Source organism: Haliotis asinina, chromosome 13 (assembly GCF_037392515.1).
Source record: "Haliotis asinina isolate JCU_RB_2024 chromosome 13, JCU_Hal_asi_v2, whole genome shotgun sequence".
In the NCBI taxonomy this organism is placed as follows: Eukaryota; Metazoa; Mollusca; class Gastropoda; order Lepetellida; family Haliotidae; genus Haliotis; species Haliotis asinina.
In genome coordinates, this window is record NC_090292.1 from 54,220,859 (window position 1) to 54,246,895 (window position 26,037).

At 37.8% G+C, this 26,037-nt stretch overlaps 1 protein-coding gene across 1 annotated transcript in view; it reads left to right on the forward strand.

The window, feature by feature from the left end:
- The window catches only part of LOC137260427 (uncharacterized), a 33,125-nt gene extending 21,489 nt beyond the window's left edge, over nt 1–11,636 (forward strand). The window contains exons 2-3 of the mRNA XM_067798086.1: nt 9,338–10,132; nt 10,659–11,636. Coding sequence (XP_067654187.1) covers nt 9,651–10,132; nt 10,659–11,532 — 1,356 coding nt within the window. The 5' untranslated portion in view covers nt 9,338–9,650 and the 3' untranslated portion in view covers nt 11,533–11,636. The remainder of the gene's footprint in view (nt 1–9,337; nt 10,133–10,658) is intronic.
- Nucleotides 11,637–26,037: the final 14,401 nt, after the last annotated feature.

Below are 26,037 nucleotides of genomic sequence, written 5' to 3' on the forward strand. Positions count from 1 at the left end.
CGTGGCTGGATAACCAACAAAAGACGATGTCGTATTGGCCAGTAGCAAGATTATTATACAATTCAATAATTTCAATTAAAAGTGGATGTTTACAAGAAATATTTTTAATAGCCTGAAGGCAAGAAAGAGAGTCGGAATATATTATATACTGTTTACGTTTAGTGTGTCTTTGAATATATTTAAGAGCTGTTAATATGGCGTTTGCTTCTGCAGTAAAAATAGCGCTGTTATCCGGCAATCTAGAAGATATTGTTCTGGATCCAATGACAGTGGCACAAGCAACTGCGCCACCGTCCTTGGACCCATCTGTAAATAAGGGTTTGTAATTGTTATATGTATGTTTCAATTGATTATATTCTTGTTTATATTGTAATTCATTCGTTTCTGATTTTTTAAATGATGTTAAAGTTAGGTCAACCTGTGGCCTGACCAACTGCCAAGGGGGAGAGGAAAGAAGACGGAAAGGAGCTACGTTGTCCAGCTCAATACCAGCAGCAGCAATAAACGGCTTTATTCTGAGCCCGAGAGGTGGAACAAGTGAAGTCTTTTTGCTATACAAATCCTCATAAAGAGGATTGAAGACACAGTTATATGCAGGGTTAGATTTGTTAGAGCATAGTTTTGTGATATATTGTAAAGACAATTTTATACGGCGTTTTGTAAGAGAAGGTTCATCAGTCTCAACATAGAGACTGTCAACAGGTGAGGTTCTGAAGGACCCAAGACAAAGTCTGAGACCTTGGTGGTGGATAGAATCAGGAATAGATAGAAGAAGTTAGAAGTTTGGATAGAAGTTTCAGGTTGCTTTTACATGCTCCACCATATACGATGGAGCCATAATCAAGTTTAGATCGTACTAATGATCTGTATAAGTGAAGGAGGGTAGCTTGATCCCCTCCCCACTTTGAATTTGAAACAACTTTTAGCAAATCTAGTGCCTTCAGGCATTTAGCTTTAAGGGATTTAATGTGTGGTAGGAATGTTAAATGAGAGTCGAAAATTAAACACAACAACTTGGCCTCCTTTACAACTTTGATAGGGGTGCCATTTAAAGATAATTCTGGGTCCTTATGAGGCTTATATTGTCTACAAAAATGTATACAATTCGTCTTGGATTTAGAAAATTTAAAGCCGTTTTCAAGACACCATTTATTTATTTTGTTTAAACATAGCTGCAGTTGCCGTTCAATTGTATGCATATTTTTACCACGACAAGAAATATTAAAATCATCCACAAATAATGATCCATCAATGGAATCATTTAAAACCTTGGATAAACTATTGATCTTGATGCTAAAAAGTGTGACAGACAAAATACTGCCTTGCGGGACACCTTGATCCTGATTGTAATGATCAGACAGGGTTGAACCCACTCGAACTTGAAATTGTCTGTCTTTTAAAAATTCTGATATAAAGAGAGGGAAACGGCCCCTCATGACCAAAATCATGCAAATCTTTCAAAATGCCATGCTTCCAGGTTGTATCATTAGCTTTCTCAAGATCAAAGAAAATTGATACAGCATGTTGTTTATTTACTATAGCATTTTTAACGAAGGATTCTAAACGTACCAAATGGTCAATGGTACTACGATTTTTCCTGAAACCACACTGAATATTGGTTATTAGGTTATCGGTTTCAAGATACCAAGTTAATCTATTATTCACCATACGTTCCATGGTTTTACAGACACAGCTAGTAAGAGATATTGGTCTGTAGTTAGACGGATCTGTATGATCCCTGCCAGGCTTTGGTATTGGGATTACAATAGCATTACGCCATGATGGAGGAAATTCCCCAGACGTCCATATTGTATCAAATATATCTAAAAGTGTCATCAAGCATGGTTCAGGTAAGTGTTTCAGAAGCTGGTAATGGATATTATCATCACCGGTAGCAGTGTCATGAGCTTGCTCAAGAGCAGTTTGTAGCTCATGTAATGAAAACACTTCATTGTAATCTTCACCGTTATTTGATTCAAAATTAAGTTTTGTCTTTTCCTGTTGTTTCTGATATCTCTGAAACTCAGGAACATAATTTGTTGATGAAGAATTTTTGGCAAGAGTTTCGCCGATTTTATTTGCAATTTTAGACTTATTAGTAATTAAATTATCACCATCTTTGAGATGGTGTACGGCAGATTTGGAACTTTTGCCTTTAATTCTTTGAACCATGTTCCAGACCTTGGACATCGGCGTGCGTGAATTAAGTTTGGAGACATAATTTCTCCAAGATTGTCGTTTGTTTTGTTTAAAGGTACGACGCGCCTTTGCATTCAGTATTTTGAATTTATTCAAGTTATGGACAGTTGGATGACGGCGAAAATAATGTTCTGCCTTTTTCCTTGCCTTTCTAGCTTGTTTGCATTCATCGTTGAACCATGGTTTTCTTATGTGTGGAACTGCAGAGGAATTTGGTATACACTCATCAGCTATGGAATTCAGTTCATCAGAAAGCATTGAATAACATCGGGAACGTCAATATAAAGCCCAGCCTTTTTGAAATTATGACATAATGTAAGCGTAACATGTTAAGTGAGTCGAACGGCAACCGCTTGAATATTAGTAGAGAGTGTAATTGGGCTATGGATAACATTCTGTTTGCCTAGGATTGAAGATCCTCCAGTGGCTCTGTCACCCGTAGGTGAGAAACTATTATAAGCACTGAAATGGCGTAGCTAAAAACAGATCTGTCTGCTTTAAATAGGTCTCCTGCAGACAGATTGCTGACGGCGTACAATCCTGGACCAATAACTGTAACTCATTATAATTATGCCTTAGCCCTCTGCAATTCTACTGTAGGATATTGTGGGAATTATTGGGGATGTACCCCGTGCCTTTTTGGTTTGCGACAAGCTGTGTGCCCTAAAATGGACATTTTCGGACACGTCCATTTCCTCAAATGATCCATATTTGTTGTAAAGTTATTTTCGGACCCTTTTAGGGCTCTGCCACTTTGTTTTTATGTTTATCATTGCCTTTAGCAGTTTGTTTCACGTTACACAACAACTGAGACCTTGTGGTTGACTGAGATGACACATTATGATCACGATCTGGTTCTGGTTGACTTTGAGACGTGCCAGGAAGTGGGTCAGCAGTTTGGGTAGATATTGCAGGTGCAAAAGTCTGTGGGGAATCAGTGTTCACCCACGTCAAATCTGTTTGACAGCCTGAAGTTGAATTGGTTGCTTTGTTCGTTGCCTCAGATGATGTCTTAGTTTTTTAAGCAAATGTTTCTGTTAATTCAGATCTCTTGACAAGCTAATTTTGCTTTAGAAAAACTAATATTTTGGGTAAATGTCAGTTTGTTTATCTCCTTCTATTGCTTCCATTTTGGACACTCTTTTGAAAAAGAGGAATGGTCTCCTGAACAGTTAGTACTTTTCTTTTAACTACTGTCACAATGTTCTGTTGTGTGTGTCTTCTCACCACAGTGAGCACACACAACAGACAATGTGCAAGTATTGACGCCATGTCCATACTTTTTGCACTTGAAACATCTCAATGGATGCGAAATATATGTTTCAACTTTGATATGACAGTAACCAGCCTTTATCGATTTAGGAGCAGTCGGAGTAGAGAAAGAAAACAAATAGGTGTTTGTTTGTTGGATCTCATTGTGTTTATGGGTAGTGAAACGTTTTACATACAACATACTTTGTTCCTTCATCTCTGAGGCAATATCAATTTCCAGCATATCAGCAAAAAGGTCTCGGTCTCCACTATTCCTTTGCTGGTGTTAAGCGTTCGGTGGGCAAAGACTGATACGGGAATGCCGACAAAAGATTTAGTTGACAGGAGGTTATTTGCCTGTTGTCTCTTGCTACATTCAATAAGAAGTGAACCTGTACGCAAACGAGTCTTCAAAGGAGTCTTGTCAACAGTCTCAAGTACTATAAAACGTGGCCAATAGTCAATAGATGTGGACGGTCTTTGTTCATTAACATCAGGATCCGTGTCAAGAGGACGTTTTTATTCTTGGTGATATGGGTTTCGTTAGCCATAGTTAGTGTTTTAAGGTTCATCATCCGAACTCCCCACCCACCACGGAGTATCACAAGGACAATGCTAAAACAAGTGGACCTCCAACTTGCAGCACCAAGGATACTCGGATGATATACTCCAGCAGAAGAGATATAAATAGCTAATCCACCAGATTGGCCCATGAGCCATTGCCTTCTGGCATAAGACTCTGGACAAAGAGCAAAATATCATATTGCAAATCATTGACATTTGATGTGAACAAATGTACCAAGTCCAAAAGAAAAACATTTTCAAATTAAATTTGTGCAGTGACGTACAAGTCCATACACAGGGCTTGGCGTGATCAGCCGATTGATAGAATCGGGCCCATTCTACCAGCCGTCTAGGTGAAGTAAGGGCCAAAGTGGTGTGTTGAGCAACAGGAACGTGGTTCAGGCTGCTACTGCCCTCAACCACCAGACTACCGTCCTCCACCCACGGCAAACAGGTTGCCCGATTCGGTCGCTCCTTGCGACCAGCAATGCGGTGCTATGGACCAAGTAGACCCGGGTCCACACGGGGGTTTGAACAGCTCTTACCCAGCACGCGGAGGTGGCTGTTCACGGGTGCCGTAGTCGCTTTTCAGAGAACATTGGTGTATGGCATGTAATTTGGATGTATACGGTTTTTATTTTAAAACAACCGACTAGAAACAAACAATAATAAATGTGTGATGCAAGATGAGTGTACAAATTAATGTTCTAAGTGATTTCTCGACATTCTTGAAAAAAGTCAAAATACAGGTTGGGACCCCATGGGCGTGTATGGGGCTACTCTGTTTGTGCCCGTGCATATCATGTGTTTTGTTTAGGGGTGGTAATAGAGTGAAATGGTGGTGCGTTAATAAGATGTCTGTCCTTGAAACGTTTCTAAACGTTTACACTTCCCATCGAAATTGAAAGTTCATTATCCCCTACTTTTTTAAAAGAATATTAAACCATACTATGAAGAATATTAAACCATACTATGAAGAATATTATACCATACTATGAAGAATATTAAACCATACTATGAAGAATATTATACCATACTATGAAGAATATTAAACCATACTATGAAGAATATTATACCATACTATGAAGAATATTAAACCATACTATGAAGAATATTATACCATACTATGAAGAATATTAAACCATACTATGAAGAATATTATACCATACTATGAAGAATATTAAACCATACTATGAAGAATATTAAACCATACTATGAAGAATATTATACCATACTATGAAGAATATTAAACCATACTATGAAGAATATTAAACCATACTATGAAGAATATTAAACCATACTATGAAGAATATTATACCATACTATGAAGAATATTAAACCATACTATGAAGAATATTATACCATACTATGAAGAATATTATACCATACTATGAAGAATATTAAACCATACTATGAAGAATATTATACCATACTATGAACCATAGGGAAGTACAAGAACTTTGCTACCTGCATAGACCCTAATTGCTTTTAAACCATCCCTTCAGCTGGTGGCAAATGCGAAATAAGTCAGCCAAAAGTAAAATAATGAATGCTACGTTTAAAAACCAGGCAAGTTAAATGTACCCTCTCAGGAAAACAATAGTTTTACTTTCACCCCCTTGAGAGTACAGCCACTAACAATCTGAGTTGTTAGTTTAAACTTCTAATCATAATGTATTTATCTATTTACAAATCAGGTAAGAAACATATTCTTTTAAAAAGAACCCTAATAGTTTGTGACTTAAAATAGTTATCTTTTGTGATGGAATATTCAACACAGTCAAGTAAGAGATGCTTGACCGTGATTCTTTCATCAAAATGGAGGATTATCGCCTTTCAATAAATGTTTGTGAGTATATCTCGTATGGCCAATAGGACATGGTCGCATAATGACCTCCTCAAAGTTAGACTGACAACCCAAGTAGGTGTAACCAATATAGGATTTTATTGCATGTGATGTACTGATACCTACGGATATAAGACCCACTAAAGTCCAGAAACTCTCCGCACTGTGGCCACTCTCTCACAAGGGATTTGGCAAAAATAAACATGCAGCTGTTATGAATATGTGCTAAGGATGAAAAAATTAATTTTTAAAATTTATTTTTGAAAACTCAAAATTTAAACTCGCTCGCCCAAAATGGGCAAGAGTGTTTAATTTCGTCCAGAATAAATGTTTTGGAGGTTGCAAATGAATGAAAAATTGTTAATAAGTATCATGGCACAAATTTCAGCTCGTTGTGACTTGACTCCGCTAACTGACAGCAATTTTTAAAAATATTTACTTTCACTGAAAATACATGTTTACCCCATTATTTGCAGTTTTTAAATAAATGAAAATATATATGTATTAGTGTCGTAACATGAAATTCAACTTATTTTGACTTTTTTTTTTTTTTTTTTTTTTTTTTTTTTTTTATTGGTTCATGTGATTACACATAGTACAAAACACAGGTACATATGGATGGATGATATACAGAAATCATATCACCATTTTGGTAATAGACATATACAGGTTGATATAGGTGATTGGTAGGTATATAGGAAGATTAAAATTTATCCAAGTACTGGGAAAAGAGGGCCCCATTTATGACTGAAATGATCTATTTTATTAGTTTTTTGGCATATATGTTTCTCAACAAAGAATATTTCTTTTAGGGTTTTTGTAAATGAAGTCATATCAGGATGTATATTCTTAATACTACATATGTAAATGTGTCTTTTGGCTGCAAGGGTGATGTGGTTTAGTAATGTATTTCGGTTTAGAGTACCAAACCAAACCATATGTTTTGTAAAGTGAAATGGATGAGGGAATGAATTGTTGAGCCAAATTTGCAATTTTCTCCAAAATGTTTGGGTCACTTGGCATTCCCAATACACATGACAAACAGTCTCATTTATATCCTTGCAGAAACAGCATGTACTACTATCAACTTTCTTCATTTTAAGCAATTCTCTTTTAGTATAAATAGCACCTTGTAGAAATCTATAACTTATTTTGACTTAATTCTGCTAATTTAGAGAGATGTCAAAATAATCTCGCACATGGGCGAATAACATTTGCCCCAAATATGACATATGTTGTATTTGTTCCACGAGAATATTTACTTTTACTCAAAATACATGTTTTTCCAAGTTTTTGAGGGTGTAAATGGATTGGCCAAAATGGTTTTCACCCATGGGTGAGAGTTTGTTTTTTTTAAATTGCTCTAAATTAATGGCATTAAGTCAAAATGAGTTGAAATCTGTGTAAGGATACTTATGAACATACTTTCATCCATTTACACCCTCAAAAACATGGAAAAAGATGTATTTTGAGTAAAAGTAATTATTCTCACCCATGGGACAAATGTTTTTCGCCCATGGGCGAGATTTTGCTTTGAAATCTCTCTAAATTAGCAGAAGTAAGTCAAAATAAGCTGTATTTCATGTTACGAGACTAATAAATATATTTTCATATTTTCATTTATTTAAAAACTGCAAAACATGGGAAAACATGCATTGTCAGTGAAAGTAAATGTTCTCGCGCATGGGCCAGTGTGTTTTTCACCCATGAACGAGATTTTTTATAATTGCTGTCAGTTAGAGGAGTCATGTCACAACGTGCTGCAATTTGTGTCATGATACTTATGAAAATATTCTCATTCATTTATAACCTCCGAAACATTTATTCTGGACGAAATTATACATTCTCGCCCATGGGCCTCTGCTTGCCCATGGACATGCCAATGGGCGAGCGAGTTTAAATTTTGAGTTTTCAAAAAAACAAAAAACAAAAAAAAAACCCAAACATTTTGTCATCCTTAGCACACATTCATAACAGCTGCATGTTTATTTTTGCCAAATCCCTTGTGAGAGAGTGGCCACAGTGCGGAGAGTTTCTGGACTTTAGTGAGTCCAGAATTAAACTGTGACGTGTTACATCTAATTGTAGCTTTATAATTAGAGGATGAGATGAAAAGTGGTGTCACAGATTCGTTGAGCGCTGTCTTGGCAGCAAAATCGGCCCTGTTCTCAGTGGCCCAAATCCTCTGAGCCCAACACCTTCCCTTGATGCAGCTTGCAGTTGACTATGAAGAAAATTCAGTGAACGGTTCTTGGGATATCGTGCTAATATGACGTAAACGTCAAAGTCCTGGTGTGGCCTTGAGAGAAAGGTCAAGATCATAAGTAGACGAACATTGCTGCTGATGCCATCTGCAATATAACTGATTTTGTCGTAAGAATAGTAGCGGGCCTAAGACTGATCCCTGGAGGACCCCTGCCGGTATGTGTTTTAGATCGACCAACTATAACTATTCTTTGTACTCTATTCCAGCTGAATTACCCCATATTTGAGAAGCCTCTTATTTAAAGAATGTACTAGTACCCTAGTACCGTACTGTGTCAAAAGCTTTACTAATGTCACAGAAAACGGGTTTTACTTCTTCATCTTTGAGACTCTTCTGGACGGGGGTCATCTTCAAGACTCTCTCTACCATGCTTAAATTCAATGACCCATCGTTTGATGGTAGCAGATGAAGGGGAAGACTTGCCATAAACTGCTACAAGCCTTTCTTCAATGTTCTTCGTCGAGTTTCCGTCAAGAACTAAAAACTTAATTACAGCTCTATACTCAATTTTATTCATTTTCACTGCCGTGAGGGGGGTCTCTTTCTGTCAGTGTGAGCTGTTCAATAACTTCTGAGAGTAGGATACCAAAACTTATATATCACATCACCTACACCCCAATGTTCAATGTTGTACCATAGGCTGTAACACCAGGGAATGAAAAATGCTCAAGGCTCAAAACGTATTGACATCCCCTCGAATAAACACTTCTCCATAGTTTTTTCTCGACAAATGTAAGACGGGCACACTGATATCTGCGTTTTACAGCCAAGATGTTCCCCATGACATCAACAATCTGAAACTGCAACATGCAACGTGATTGGTTCACTTAACGGCAACCGACCAATAACAAACAGTTTTATTTAGCGCCTTTTTTTTCTTACATCACCGATTTATAGGTTTCACACTATTATTCTATGCAAGGGTTGAACGGCATGAGCTGAATTCAGAATACTCAAAACTAGTTACGGCGAGAATATACTTATTGCTGCTTTCAATCACGTTCATGAATTTTGCTTGGGTTGCCAAATTAAGACAAATGCATATTTTCAAAATAAAGAAAATGACTGCTGCGTTAAATTTCAGAAGGAAATAGATATACAATTATTTTTGTGACAAACATTATTTCGGTAATAGAAAAAAATATATCAGAATTCTCTTGAAGAAAATATGTATTCCTGAAACCTTATCTATTGATTTTATTTTCTCGCAGGTGTCGTGACGTGACTAACTGGCCGTGCTACCATCACAACAGAAAGAGATATTGTTCAACAGTGAACAGAATAGATCTACCTGACTGTCTGGGCACATAATATACTATTAGTTTATCACCCTCCCTTAGAGTCAATTTGGAAATTGGTGATTGTAATACTCTATGTGATAAATATCAGAAGTACACGAGCATAGAGATATTCTGTATTCATGCCAGGGAATACAAAGCGGTATTGACTGTGAACGTACGTGACTTGTGTGAGACTCTGGGCTGCCTGGAGTGGTAACAGTAAAACAAGCTATATCATCCAGTCATGACAACCGGGTTTGGTTTCCGTTCATACCTGTCGATAGTTCTATTCAGCTTCTCAATTCTTTGTATAACATACCGTTTTACAAATGAGAACAACTCACTTATTGTTGTACCTGCATTACAAGAGAGCATCGTCTTTGTGATCGAATTGAATGATATCCTAGTCGATCACTATCCTCACGCAAGCGTTTCGTCGAGGGGTAAAGGTTCTCAATGTTGTGTACCGGTAAAGGAACAACGCATGGCACCAGCCCAAGGAGAAGACTATCACAGATACGCATCCTCACTAAGCAGCGACGCAGACCCGCAACTTTATGTCCTCTCAGCTCATTTTGATGTCAAAAGGAATGTGGTGGATATTGTAGGTGCGGCACTGAGATTACGTTTGTTTCGGCCTGTGTGTGTGTTTGTCACTGACGACCAACGGGACACCAGAACTATTTCAGGAAGTGTGCAGTCACTGCATGTGCCCAACGGCAGGAAGTAAGTGTTTTGCTAGCAATTGTAAACGATGGCAACAGAACACATTTCATAGTTATGTTTACTTAGAACTTATAGGTGAATATTACTTAATAAATAACACATACATGTGGTTGTCTGAGTGGCTGAGCGCTCTTCTTTTATTTTCAATGTACCCCGTGTACAAGCGAGGTGCATTGCAATACACCCCGCTGAAATATAACAACTCATTCGGTACTCCGGTTTTATCTTGAGTAACATTAAATGACACATGATGCATTAGCATGTTTTGCGAATTAAATCGATTGAAGGGAGATAACTCTACATCTTGTGTTCTTGTGTCGTCCACAAAATCTAGCCCTTCCTTGTTTGCTAAGTCTATGTATTTTAATGCCACAATTGATATCAGATTTCTTTCAATTGAATTCATTTCAAGATGATCTTAGTGCATTTCTAGGTGACATTTTAGTCAAATATATATTTGTCCAAACTCAATGGTTGACTAGAACTGAATTCATCTAGCCAAGAGAGTTTTGTTTATTTCCTTCAGGTACCAAGAACTGGCAGTCCATTGTCCCTTGACACACCCTCACATGTCTCCGGCATTCCTCCGCCTTCCGCCATCAACACCAACAGCCACAGCTAGGAAAATTCCTGTACAATATCCAGCCAAAGAATATCACAACGTCACGGTATGTTACCCCGCAGGACACTCTGGCTATTCCAGAAGTGATGAGTTTGTGCAATCTATGACAATAAACAGAATTCTTGGAGCTGATAAAGCATTCTGGTACAATCACTCTATCTCTGCCAGCATGAGACCTGCAGTGGACTATTTCATTCGGTGTGGGCAGCTAGAGATCATATCAGCTCGAATGCCAGAAGTTTTGAGAAAAGATATCGACTATTTTGGTCAGATAGTGAACATGCATGACTGTTTCTATCGCAATCGCTACACTTCAAAATACATTGTGCTCCAAGATATGGACGAGGTAATGTTACCTCACAAGGATCCAAACTGGCTGACTCTCTTTGAAAGAGTAAAAAGCACAGATAGCAAAATAGGTTCTTTTGCATTCAAAAATTCATTCTTTACAGAGTCAAAAGGACATGTTAAGTCAACAGTGAAACATGGTTATATCAAAATGCTTTCTGAATTCTTTCATGGCAGGATTTTTCCATATTATGTCAGGTCCAAATATATTGTCATTCCTGACACAATTAACATATTAGAAGTTCATGGTCCATGTCACAAACAAGGATTTGTCCATAAAGTGCTCGATGTATCTGACGGCATGTTACACCATTATCGATTTCAAGGTGATGACAAATATATACAGGAAGATAAGTCGATTATGAGGTTTTCGTCAGAGCTGAAAAATCAGATAAACACAACATGGCATTGTATAGAAAATAGTGAGTGAGTGAGTTTGGTTTACGTCACATTTTTGCCAGAAGTGGACCTCACACCGTGTACAGGTTGTCCAGCTTGACCTTATCTATTGAATACTACCAATACATTGCGTGACCGTGTCACAAGTGGTTGCGTCTGTTATTGGTGACAAACAGCTAAGACAACTCAGTGTCTAGAAATCGTCAGCAATGATCCTAACTTTCTCTAAGAGGTTAGCTGCAGTTGGGTTAATGGTTCCTGTTCGGGTTTTTAGTCAGCGAGCAGCAGCGGAAAATCGTATTCTGAAAGTAACTGACTTTACCGTGTAAAGTTAGTAAACAAACATAGATAGCTTATGACTGTAAAAATAATTCAATTAAAACATGAAATGGCTGGGTTTTTCTTCAGAACAGATGTTTTCCGGGATAGGTTCTCTAACAAATTCATGTATGGATGTTTCGCACATTCAGTGTCCCCTTTTTAATGAAAACTCGACCAGCCGTTTGTGCCATTTGCCCTCCCGGTTCGTTCGTGCACATGTAGCCTAGCGCAGGTTAAGCTCAACAACCTGTACCTATATAAGGAATCAGTTTGGGGAATTGGGTGTGGCGAATGAAGGCTCTAACAACAACACGTTCAAACGCAGTTATGCAATGACACTAACTTGCTTCCAATACGAGAGATGGGGAAATCTGTGTTTGAACGTGTTGGCGTCCGCCCGGGAATGCCGCGTTTAAAAAATCTCAATTGCTGCTAGAGCCGCATGTATAGCTGACTTTTGATAATCATTTGACTCCAAATATTTGAAGACCAAAATACTTGAACTGTTAACATTCAAAATGTCAAAGAGATCAGACAATCCTCACTCGCTTATATAGATCATTGATACGTTCCAAAGAAGGCTTTGGCGCCATTGTATATGTTGGACTGAAGTAATTTATAAAACCTTGACACCCGTGAAGGTCCCGGGGTGGAATAGTTTGACACGAAACATTTGATGTATCAGCAAAGGTAAACTTGGTGAACTGAAACTTAATTTTCCACCTAAAATCAAGTCATTTTACGCTGCGTTTCTCCAGTAACAGAAACTTACAAGTACCCACTTTCTAAGGGTTTCCGTAGGGTATCCGGTAGGCATATTTCTACTGCGTTTCAGTTACCAGCAATCCAACATACTTTCCACATAGTTTCAGTCACCAGTTGCAGTTTCAGGTACACGGGCTTTCATATACGTTTCATAGAAACAATTTTCAACATTCTTATTTATCCATATTATAAGCTCATTGAAAACAACATACGGAATGTGTTTCAATTATGACGTTTACAGAAAGAACGACACAACATATAATACGATTCACTGTATTATTTTCTCAACATAAATATGAATTAGCATTTAAATCAAATAAAAATCATAATACATTCCTGGTATTAACTGAGTTGGTTAGTTAGTACATGTAGGGGTATCCCCGGGTGGAGATGTCTCTGTTACCTAGGTTGGATATCCCATCTTCGTCTTGATGTTGGCCATGGCGATTGCATGATATTAATGATTGGTTTCATCAAATTGCCCATGTAATTCAGCATTCAATCCGTCACAGTATTGTTTGTATATATTCACCCGGTAGAGGTCACATGGATTATGGGTGAGTGAGTGAGTTAATATTTATTGTCACATCGGTAATACTGCAGCCATATCGTGACGAGAAGAGGTAATAATTACATTGAAGATCAAGAAAATTAGAAAGTAAAAGCCTGTTGACGAAGAGCAGTAAACACATTATATCACAGATATCCATTTAAGACCAGAAATTAAATCTAAAACAGTTTAACGATACGGGACAATACAATATAAAAACGTGACGTAGATTGCCAGCAGCACAAGGTAGATCACCACATGTGCACGTGGGTCAATGGAAAGAGTGTGGATTATGAAGTTATGATGATTCTTACAAGGTTCCCAGTATATCTTCTAAATCTTGGAGTTAGGCATCTTTTTAATGTTTGTCAGTGGATATCAGGAAAGATGGATTGTGACTAAAAAGAAGCACACATGTTCATGAATTTCGATAACAATCCACACAGATCTTTTTAGAAGCAAACTTCCGAATTTTGTTTCTAAAAACATATAAGCAAAATGTAAGTATAGTCTTAAACGTTGGATAGCAGTTCTCCCTTGACAAAGAAAATATTATTCAAATTTGAAGACACATACTATTTGCTTTCCTGAGCCATTCAGATGTTCACATATTGTGTTAACTGAACAGACTGGAAATAAGTATCTGGCTTCAGCCCTTGTGATGAGGAAGATCCATCTTACGTGAGATGTTATTATTTATATAGATATTCTTACGGATTTAGTTATTTTGTTGTTTTTTGCTGTTATTCTGTGTGATCTAGGTTCTTCAGATCATGAGGCCTGGTCTACAAAACAATGTGTTTCATATTACAACGTGTTTCGTGTAACAATGCGTGTCATGTTACAATGTGTTTCGTGTAACAATGCGTGTCATGCTACAATGCGTGTCATGTCACAATGTGCTTCATGTTACTATGTGTTTTATGTTACAATGTGTTTTATGTAACAATGTGTTTCATGTTACAATGTGTTTTATGTAGCAATGTGTTTCATGTTACAATGTGTTTTATGTAGCAATGTGTTTCATGTTACAATGTGTTTTATGTAGCAATGTGTTTCATGTTACAATGTGTTTTATGTAACAATGTGTTTCATGTTACAATGTGTTTCACGTTACAATGTGTTTCATGTTACGGTATGTTTTATGTTGCAGATTACAATGTGTTTCATGTAACAACGTGTGTCATGTACAATGTGCGTCATGTTACAATGTGTTTTATCATGTAATAACGTGTTTCATGTTACAATGTGTTACAGTGACACCCTTGTGATGAGGAAGATCAACATTTTACATGAGATGTTATTATTTTATTATAACAATGTGTGTCATGTAACAATGTGTTTCATGTTACAATGTGTTTTATGTAACAATGTGTTTTATGTAACAATATGTTTCATGTTACAATGTGTTTCATGGTACAATGCGTGTCATGTAACAATGTGTGTCATGTTACAATGCGTGTCATGTTACAATGTGTTTCATGTAGCAATGTGTGTCATGTATTTTTCATTATTTGATATGGAAATGTATATAAGTCATTGTGTATGTGTGTGTGTGTGTGTGTGTGGTGGGGGGTGTGGGGGGTAGGGGAGGGTTCTGTTGTTCCCGGTTCTGCATTGAATAAAATATGGATACACCATGAAGTCTTTGAGTTGGATTTAGAAATGAATGAAACAAGACAAGAACAATTCAACGTTTTTTTAAGTGAATGCAGTGTGCGGTGTCAGTGCGTACAATGGAACGGGTTTTCACATAATAAAGACGCTGACATCCTTAAAAACTATTGTGTGTAAAAGTCACTAAGTTAAGTTAATAGTTCCCTGAAATGTTCCTGCGGATCATCCTTGGTCATTATGTCAAAGGTTTTCTGAAATGTTGCCGATATGACGTTATGTATTTACTCACCCACTCGCCCCATGGTCAATTTACAGGCTTCTTGTTTCTTTGACAACTTTTTTCACGGAGTCATCAGCAGCAGCTTTGCTGAAAAAAATAAACAACAACTCCTTGCATTTCCTAGTCATCCCTTCAACTCTAAAGTGAGTGAGGTAATATCTAACGGCACAGAGGCAATATTTAGCCATATGGCGAAGAGAACATTTAATACTTAAATGGAATATACATTGAATTTATATTATGTATATTATAAAACCTGTCGACGAAGGAAAGTGGTTGATGTTGAGCTTTACCATCCTGACTGTGCTAGGATCACCGAACCCTCTCTGTTGTATTTCAATCTTAATCTGTAAAACAGCATAACAATAAGTTATAATGCGTCAAATCCAGAAACAAAATGTGTATGCTCATAATGCTGAACGAGAGATACAGACATCACCAGGTTAAAGATTGCAGCCAGAATGATTAAAAGCTATAGAACTGGGTGAAGGGTGAAGAGAAATGTTTTGAGACTGTCTTTAGACATTTGGAGTGTTGGGACTTCTATAAGATGGGATTTTGTCCCAGAGAGTGGTGGCATTGTAAGGAAAGGATCTCTGACCAAATCGTTTCAGAGTGGGGTTGGAGCAGAGAAGAAGAGATGTTGTTGAGCAGGTCGGAGGACTCTAGATGGGTGGTGGACTGCCAAACTACTACTGCCAAACACAAGGAGTATTAACTTCTACAGGAATGAGAAAGAAGGACATGCGCAAAACTCATAGCCAGTGACTGTAAAATCCTAGCCGCCTCTGTGTCATCGCCTTACTCACAAAGAATGAAGGAACGGTAAAGACATATTGTGACTCTAACCATGTGCTACCTTCCCACGAGCAGAATATCAATGTGCTGTAGGGACTATCGACAAGTTGAAGTTTACTGTAGTGTGCGACAATGATGTACGACAACTTCGTACAATAGCAGGATACACCCTTCTAGACATAATCAAGCTTACTGAAACTTGGTCAGCTTCCCATGATCATTTAACTTTACTACCATATTACCAGACACCCCCTCACAACAGTTTTTCTAAGTGAGTGAGTGAGTTAACATTTAACGTCACATCGGCAGTATTGCAGCCATATCGTGACGAGAGCATTCCTAAAAAAAGAATCTATGTATATGATAAAACCTGTCGACGAAGGACAGTAAAACAACTAGAATATCACAATAAGAAATAAAACTAGCGTGAAAAGTTAAAACTAATATTCCTATTCAGACAATACAATATAAAAACAGGCTATATAGATCACCAACAACTGAAGGTAGATCACCATACTAGGGGCCATGGGGACTTACAGTACCTCAGCTACCTGCATGGTCCCTAGCTGGATTTACATCATCCCCTCAGCTGCTGGTGATTGTATGCAAGATTAGCCACAAATTAAAATGACACATATTCTACGGCTAAGACAAAATGGAAGATCAAATTTGACTTCAAATATTTTGGGTCTTACGTACCCTCTCAGGAGGACAATAATTTTACAGTGCTTTAACCCCCCTCGAGGATACAGCCACTAACACTCTAAGTTACTAATTCAAACTCCCAAGCATAAAATATTTATCTATTTACAATTCATTTAGCAAATCTAATTCTTTTAAAAATGCAATAATTAAATGAAAGCTAACAGAATTAAATAGATCCTTGAAAGTTCGTGAATTAAAATATTTATCCCTTGTGATGGAATATTCAACACAGTCAAGCAGGACATGCTTGACTGTGATTCTTTCATCACAAGGGATACAAAACGGAGGATCTTCACCTTTTGATAGATACTCGTGAGTATACCTCGTATGGCCAATGCGACATCGTCGCATAATGACAACCCTAGTAAGTATAACCGATATAAGGTTTTATTTCATGTAATTTATTTATACCTACTTGGGTGTCCCACTTCTTCTGCATCAGATCACGGATATAAGATCTTATTGTAGCTTTATAATCTGAGTATGGAATAAGAAGTGGTGTCACAGATTTGTTGAGTGCTGCCTTAGCAGCAAGATCGGCCATTGCGTTACCGGAAATGCCAACGTGGCTGGGTAACCAACAGAAGACGATGTCGTATTGGCCAGTAGCAAGATCATTATATAATTCAATAATTTCAATTAAAAGTGGATGTTTACAAGAAAGATTTTTAATAGCCTGAAGGCAAGAAAGAGAGTCGGAATAGATTATATATTCTTTATGTTTATGGCGTCTTTGAATATATTTAAGAGCTGTTAATCTGCTGTAAAAATAGAACTGTTGTGTGGTAATCTAGAAGATATTGTTCTGGATCCAATGACAGTGGCACAAGCTACTGCGCCACCGTCCTTGGACCCATCTGTAAATAAGGATTTATAACTGCTATATTTATGTTTCAATTCATTATATTCTTGTTTATACTGTAATTCATTAGTTTCTGATTTTTTAAATGTGGTGAGTGTTAGGTCCACTTGGGGCCTAACCAACTGCCAAGGAGGAGAAGAAAGAAGACGGGAAGGAGCTATATTTTCCAGCTCAATGCCGGCAGCAGCAAGAAATGGTTTAATTCTTAAACCAAGAGGCGGTACAAGCGAAGATTTCATATTGTATAAGTCCTCATACAGAGGACTGAAAACACAGTTATATGCAGGGTTTGACTCACTGGAATATAATTTTGTTACATATTGTAAAGCTAATTTTATACGTCGCTGCTCAAGAGATGGCTCATCGGCCTCAACGTACAGGCTGTCAACAGGTGAAGTCCGAAAGGAGCCAAGACAAAGTCTTAGACCTTGATGGTGAACAGAATCTAAAAGTTTCAGGTTGCTTTTACAGGCTCCACTGTATACAATGGAGCCATAATCAAGTTTTGACCGGATCAGTGATCGATAAAGTTGCAGGAGGGTAGTTTGGTCCCCTCCCCATTTAGAATTTGAAACGACTTTCAACAAGTCAAGTGCCTACAGGCATTTAGTTTTGAGGGATTTGATATGTGGTAGAAACGTTAAATGTGAGTCAAAAATTAATCCCAAGAACTTGGCCTCCTTTACAACGTTGATGGGAGTGCCATCTAGAGATAGTTCAGGGTCCTTATGTGGCTTATATGTTCTGCAAAAATGTATACAATTAGTTTTGGACTTCGAAAATTTGAAGCCGTTTTCAAGACACCATTTATTTATTTTGTTTAAACACAACTGCAGTTGCCGTTCAATAGTATGCATATTTTTACCTCGGCAAGAAATATTAAAATCATCCACGAAAAGCGATCCATCAATTGAATCGTTTAAAACTTTTGATAAACTGTTGATCTTGATGCTAAAAAGAGTAACAGATAAAATACTGCCTTGTGGAACACCCTGATCCTGATTGTAATGATCAGACAGGGTAGAACCCACACAGACCTGGAATTGTCTGTCATTTAAAAAGTTGGCAATAAATTAAGGCAAACGACCTCGCAAACCAAAGTCATGTAAATCCCTCAAAATACCATGTTTCCAGGTTGTGTCATATGCTTTTTCAAGATCAAAAAAGATAGACACAGCGTGTTGTTTATTAATTAGTGCGTTTTTAACAAATGATTCCAGTCGCACTAAGTGATCGACAGTACTTCTGTTTTTACGGAAACCACACTGTATATATGTGTTAAGATTATTTGTTTCCAAGTACCAAACAAGTCGATTATTTATCATGCGTTCCATGGTCTTGCAAACACAGCTAGTTAGTGAAATAGGTCGATAATTGGACGGATCCGTATGATCACGTCCAGGTTTAGGTATTGGTACTACTATGGCGTCAAGCCATGACGGAGGAAAGTTACCCGATGTCCAAATATCGTCAAAAATATTGAGAAGAGTTTCTAGGCAGGATTCCGGTAAGTGCTTCAGGAGTTGATAATGTATGTTATCAGCTCCTGCAGCAGTGTCATGAGCTTGATCAAGAGCAGTATGGAGTTCATAAATAGAAAACGTTTCATTATAATCTTCCCCATTATCAGAATTGAAATTAATAGTTTTCTTTTCTTCTTGTTTTTCATATTGCTGGAATTTTGGTACATAATTTGAAGAGGAAGAGTGTTTAGCAAGGGTTTCACCTAGTTTATCAGCAATATCTGATTTATCAGTAAGCAATTGATCTCCATGTTTAAGATGATGGACAGTAGATTTAGTACCTTTACCTTTGATTTTCTGGACCATGTTCCATACCTTGGACATAGGTGTCCGAGAATTTATTTTGGACACATAATTTTGCCAAGATTGGCGTTTGTTTTGTTTAAAAGTACGCCGTGCTTTAGCATTTAAAATTTTAAATTTATTTAAATTATGCACCATAGGATGCCGACGGAAATAATGTTCAGCTTTCTTCCTTGCCTTCCTAGCTTGTTTGCACTCATCGTTGAACCATGGTTTTCTTATGTGTGGAACTACAGAGGAATTTGGTATACACTCATCAGCTATGGAATTCAATTCATCAGAAAAAGATTTAATAGCATCGGGAACGTCAATGAAACGTTCAGGTTTACGTTTTTCAGCACACAGTGTTTCATATAAAGCCCAGTTAGCCTTTTTAAAATTTCGTCTTGATGATGGAGGAACATCGGATGGAGTTACAGCTTTTAACATAGTAGGAAAATGGTCACTTCCACAGAGGTCATCGTGGACTGACCATTCGAATTCATTAAGTAGTTCTGAATTTGTCAGTGACAAGTCAAGAGCAGAATACGTCCCTGTACCAGGGTGTAAATATGTGTTGGAACCATCATTATAAATACATAAATCATTGTCAGAACAAAAGTCCTCCAAGAATTTCCCTTTAGTGTTTGTAGTTACACTACGCCAGAGTGGCTTGTGCCCATTTAAATCTCCCATTATAATACAGGGCTTCGGGAGCTGATCATATGGAGCTTGAAGATCGGTTTTGGCAAACGTCGAAGATGGTGAAATATAAAGAGAGCATAGCGTAAATGCTACATGTAAAGTAATTCTCACTGCAACAGCCTGCATATTAGTATTAAGTGATACAGGGCTTTGAATAACGTTTTGTTTGACTAGAATGGATGATCCGCCAGTGGCCCGATCACACGGAGGTATGCATTAAATGATATGCATTAAACTGACGAATATTAAATGTATCTGTTTGTTTTAAATATGTCTCTTGGAGACATATCGCTGAAGGTATAAAATCTTGGACTAATAGCTGTAATTCATGTAAATTAGTCCTCAATCCTCTGCAGTTCCACTGTACAATATTATTGGAATAAACTATCTTTTGGGGGGATTTATTGGGGATCTACCCCGCACTCTTTTGGAGGGCGACAAGCTATCTTCAAGAGACCCATATTTATTGTACAATTGAATTTTATTTTGTGACCCCTTAGGAGCTCTGCTACTGTGTTGTTTTAAAGCATCAGGCTTTGGCTTTGGTTTACTTTTCACCGTTTGCTGACTATCAGATGTTGATTGAGACCTTGAATGTGACTGATATGATGATGATTTGTGATCAGAAGACGACTGTGATGATATAGCAGGGTACAAAAGCTGTGGAGAATCGCAATTTACGCAAGTCAAGGTAGTTTGGCAGCCTGTGGATGATTTTGTTATTTTAGAGCGTGACTCCAATGTTGTTTTTGCTACTGCAGCATAGCTTTCTGGAAGATCAGATCTTTTTACTATATTTTTGGCCTCGGAAAAAGAGATATTTTGAGTGATTCTATTTATTTCCATTTGTTCTTTCCAAACAGGACATTGTTTAGAAAATGAGGAATAGTCGCCTGAGCAGTTGGTGCATTTTTTAAAATCACTGGTACAATCTTCTGTTGTGAGTGAGTGAGTGAGTTATCATTTAACGTCACGTCGGCAATATTGCAGCCATATTGTGACGAGAATAGACGTGACATAAAAAGGAATATATAGGCATATTATGAAGAACCTGTCGACGAAGGACAGTAAAACCACTAGACTATCACAGTTAGTATTTAAAACTAGCGTAGAAACTTAAAAGCTAATATTATCACTATTTGGACAGTACATTATAAAAACAGGCCATAGATCGCCAACAACCGAAGGTAAATCACCATACTAGGGACCATGGGGACTTACAGTACCTCAGCTACCTGCATGGTCCCTAGCTGGATTTACACCATCCCCTCAGCTGCTGGCGACTGTATGCAAGATTAGCCACAATTTAAAATTACACATATTCTACGACTAAAAAGTGGAAGATTAAATCTGACTTCAACTGTTTTTCTGGACTTACGTACCCTCTCAGGAGGACAATAATTTTACGGTACTTCAACCCCCTTCGAGGATACAGCCACTAATAATCTTAGTTGCTAATTTAACTTCCAATCATAAAACATTTATCTATTTACAAGTCATGTAACAGGTCTAATTCCTTTAAAACGCAATGATTAAACGATAACTAACATTACTAAAAAGATCCTTCATAGTTCTTGATTTAAAAAAGTTATCCCTTGTGATGGAATATTCAACACAGTCAAGCAAGACATGCTTGACTGTGATTCTTTCATCACAAGGGATACAAAACGGAGGATCTTCACCTTTAAGCAAATATTCATGAGTATATCGTGTGTGGCCAATACGACATCGTCGCATGATGACCTCCTCAAATCTGGACTGACAACTCAAGTAGGTGTAACCAATGTAGGGTTTTATTTCACGTAATTTGTTGATACCTACTTGAGTGTCCCACCTCTTCTGCATCAGATCACGGATGTAAGACCTAATGATAGTTTTATAGTCAGTGTATGGAATAAGAAGTGGTGTCACAGATTTGTTGAGTGCTGCTTCAGCAGCAAGGTCTGCCATTGTGTTACCAGAAATGCCTACGTGGCTGGGTAACCAACAAAAGACGATGTTGTATTGGCCAGTAGCAAGATTATTATACAATTCAATAATATCAATTAAAAGTGGATGTTGACAAGAAATATTTTTAATAGCCTGAAGACAAGAAAGAGAGTCGGAATAGATTATATACTGTTTATGTTTAGGGTGTCTTTGAATATATTTAAGAGCTGTCAATATGGCGTTAGCTTCTGCTGTAAAAATAGAACTATTATCTGGTAATCTAGAAGATATTGTTCTGGATCCAATGACAGTGGCACAGGCCACTGCGCCACCATCCTTGGACCCATCTGTAAATACGGATTTATAATTGCTATATCTATGTTTCAATTTATTATATTCTTGTTTATACTGTAATTCATTTCTTTCTGATTTTTTAAATGTAGTTAATGTTAGGTCGACCTGTGGCCTAACCAATTGCCAAGGAGGAGAAGAAAGAAGACGGGAAGGAGCTATATGATCCAGCTCAATGCCGGCAGCAGAAATAAATGATTTTATTCTTAAACCAAGAGGCGGAACAAGGGAAGATTTCTTATTGTATAAATCCTCACAGAGAGGATTGAAGACACAGTCATACGCAGAGTTTGACTCATGGGAACATAGTTTTCTGATATACTGTAAAGATAATTTTATACGTCGCTGCTCAAGAGATGGCTCATCAGCCTCGACATAAAGGCTGTCAACAGGTGAAGTTCTGAAAGATCCAAGACAAAGTCTTAGACCTTGGTGGTGGACAGAATCTAAAAGTTTTAGGTTGCTTTTACAGGCTCCACCATAAACGATGGAGCCATAATCAAGTTTAGACCGTATCAATGATCTATATAAGTGAAGGAGGGTAGCTTGAGCACTTCCCCACTTTGAATTAGAAACGACCTTTAATAAATCCAGCGCCTTCAGGCATTTATTTTTTAGGGACTTGATATGGGGGAGAAACGTTAAATGTGAGTCGAAAATCAGACCCAAGAACCTTGCCTCCTTAACAACTTTGATGGGAGTACTATTTAGAAACAATTCTGGATCTTTATGCGGTTTGTATTTCCTACAGAAATGTATACAATTGGTTTTCGTTTTAGAAAATTTAAAGCCGTTTTCTAGACACCATTTGTTAATTTTGTTTAAACACAACTGCAGTTGCCGTTCAATAGTATGCATATTTTTTCCACGACAAGAAATATTAAAATCATCCACGAAAAGTGATCCATCGATTGAATCATTTAAAACCTTGGATAAACTGTTTATCTTGATACTAAAGAGTGTTACAGACAAAATACTGGTTGTGGAACACCCTGATCCTGATTATAATGGTCAGACAGGGTTGATCCCACACGGACTTGAAATTGCCTGTCTTTTAAAAACTCTGATAAAAAAAGAGGCAAACGGCCTCTCAAACCAAACTCATGTAAATCCTTTAAAATGCCATGCTTCCAGGTCGTATCATAAGCTTTCTCAAGATCAAAGAAAATTGATATAGCATGTTGTTTATTGACTATAGCATTTTTAACGAAGGATTCCAAACGTACCAAATGATCAATGGTACTGCGATTTTTCCTGAAACCACATTGAATATTTGTTATTAGGTTATTGGTTTCAAGATACCAAACTAATCTATTATTCACCATACGTTCCATGGTTTTACAGACACAACTCGTTAAAGAGATTGGTCTGTAGTTAGACGGATCAGTATGATCCCGGCCAGATTTTGGTATAGGGACTACAATGGCATTACGCCACGAAGGTGGGAAACTCCCTGTAGTCCATATCATATCAAATATATTAGCAGTGTTTCCAAACACGATTCGGGCAAATGCTTCAGGAGCTGATAGTGCATATCATCAGCTCCTGTTGCTGTATCATGAGCTTGCTCAAGGGCAGTTTGGAGCTCATGTAACGAAAATAATTCGTTGTAATCTTCACCATTGTCCGAGGTAAAATTTAATCTCTTCTTCTCCTGTTGCCTCTGGTATTTTTGAAACTCAGGGAGGTAATTGGATGAGGATGAATGTTTTGCAAGAGTTTCACCAAGTTTATTTGCAATGTCAGTTTTATTAGTTAAGACAATTTCACCATCCTTTAGATGGTGAACTGTTGATTTAGAACCTTTGCCCTTTATTCTTTGAATCATGTTCCATACCTTTGAGACAGGCGTGCGTGAATTGATTTTAGCAACATAATTTCGCCAAGACTGCCGCTTAGTTTGCTTAAAAGTGCGTCTAGCTTTGGCATTGGAAATTTTAACTCTGTCTAGATTATGTACGGTAGGGTGTCGGCGAAAATACTTTTCTGCTTTTTTCCTACACTTTCTGGCCTGTTTACATTCGTTATTGAACCATTGCTTACGAATATGTGGAACTGCAGAGGCCTGGGGTATAGTTCGGTCAGCAATATCATTCAACAAATCAGAAAATAATTGTATTGGATCATCGCTGTTCGCAAAAACATCATGTTTTAAAAGATCAGTACATAATGTTGTATATAATGACCAATCAGCCTTGGCAAAATTCCTTCTAGATAAAGGTGGATCATCACCAGGGTCGATTGTTTTGAGAATGGTAGGGAAGTGATCACTCCCACATAGATCATCATGGACATGCCATTCAAATTCATTATATAAGTTGGAATCGGTTAGTGATAAATCCAGGGAAGAATATGATCCCGTAGCTGGATGTAGGTAAGTGGTAGAGTCGTCATTGAAAATGCACAAATTGTTATCTGAAATGAATTCTTCAAGTAGTTTTCCTTTAGTATTTGTGTGAGGACTACCCCAAAGCGGGTTGTGTCCGTTAAGATCGCCCATGATGACACAAGGCTTCGGAAGTTGATCATACAGATTTTGAAGATCCGATCGTTGAATATTAGAAGAAGGAGGTAAATACAAGCTGCACAATGTCAATGCAATGTGCAAGGTCAGACGAACAGCAACAGCTTGAAGATCCGTAGTTAGAGTAACAGGGCTATGGATGACACTCTGATGTACCAAAATAGAAGCACCCCCAGTAGCCTTATCACCTGGAGGGGCAAAAGAGTGATAATCACTATACCGCCTTAAGTTAAAGTTATCGGTGTTTTTTAGATATGTCTCTTGTAGACACAATGCTGACGGTTTAAGATCGTGTATGAGTAATTGTATTTCACTTAAGTTACTCCTCAGTCCTCTGCAATTCCACTGAATTAGATTTGTCAAGTGATTCATGGTGGCTTAATTGGAGTCAGGCCACGTGAATGTGAGGAGGGATTATTCCTCCGTGTGTCCTGTGAGGACAGAGTAACCTCCATATCTAGAGGTGCAAATGTATTCTGTGTTAAAACGTTATGAGAGGAAGGGACAGTAGATTGTTTGTCTCTGTTTAATCTCTTTCCTTTCTTCTGTTTTGAACTGTCATTGACTGGTTTAGAAACAGACGTTTCAGATTGTTGCTCATGGTGATTTTCTGTTTGAGAAGCAGACGTAGAATGTGTGACTTGCGGAGTACTCTGAAGGGCTGAAGTTGAAGGAATGGGTTTATTGGATGTTACCCATGTCACGTCAGTCTGACATGAAACGGAGGAAGTTGCTACAGAGCGAGAGACTGCAGCCGAGTAGTTCAGGTTTGACGGAGTTTGAGTTGATGGAGTCAACAATTTCTTGGCCTCGAGGTATGAAATATTGTTTAGGCATTTGATTTTCATTATCTGAGATTCCCGCTGATACATGGGGCAGGACCTTGATGAAGCAGAATGGGGACCATTACAGTTTGCACACTTATATTCTCGCTCACAGTCGGAACCCTCATGTCGATCACCACAGCGGTGGCATACTGATTGGTTTCGACATGATTGCGATCCATGCCCGAAATGTTGACAGTTATAACAACGGAGAGGACTGGGGACATACACATCCACTCCGATGTTAAAATAACCAGCTTTGATAGACTTTGGAAGAGATGAACGGTCAAAAGTCAGTAAATAGGTGTTTGTTTTCACGATCAGTCCTTCTTTCTTGATCGTAAAACGTTTCACTGAAGATATACCTTGATCTGCCAACTCTGAAGCAATTTCCTCCTCTGACATATCAGCGAGACAGCGTGCTCTGTCACGGATAATGCCACGACAAGAATTAAGGGTTCTATGCACAGATACAACAACCTCTATATTTGCAAATGTCT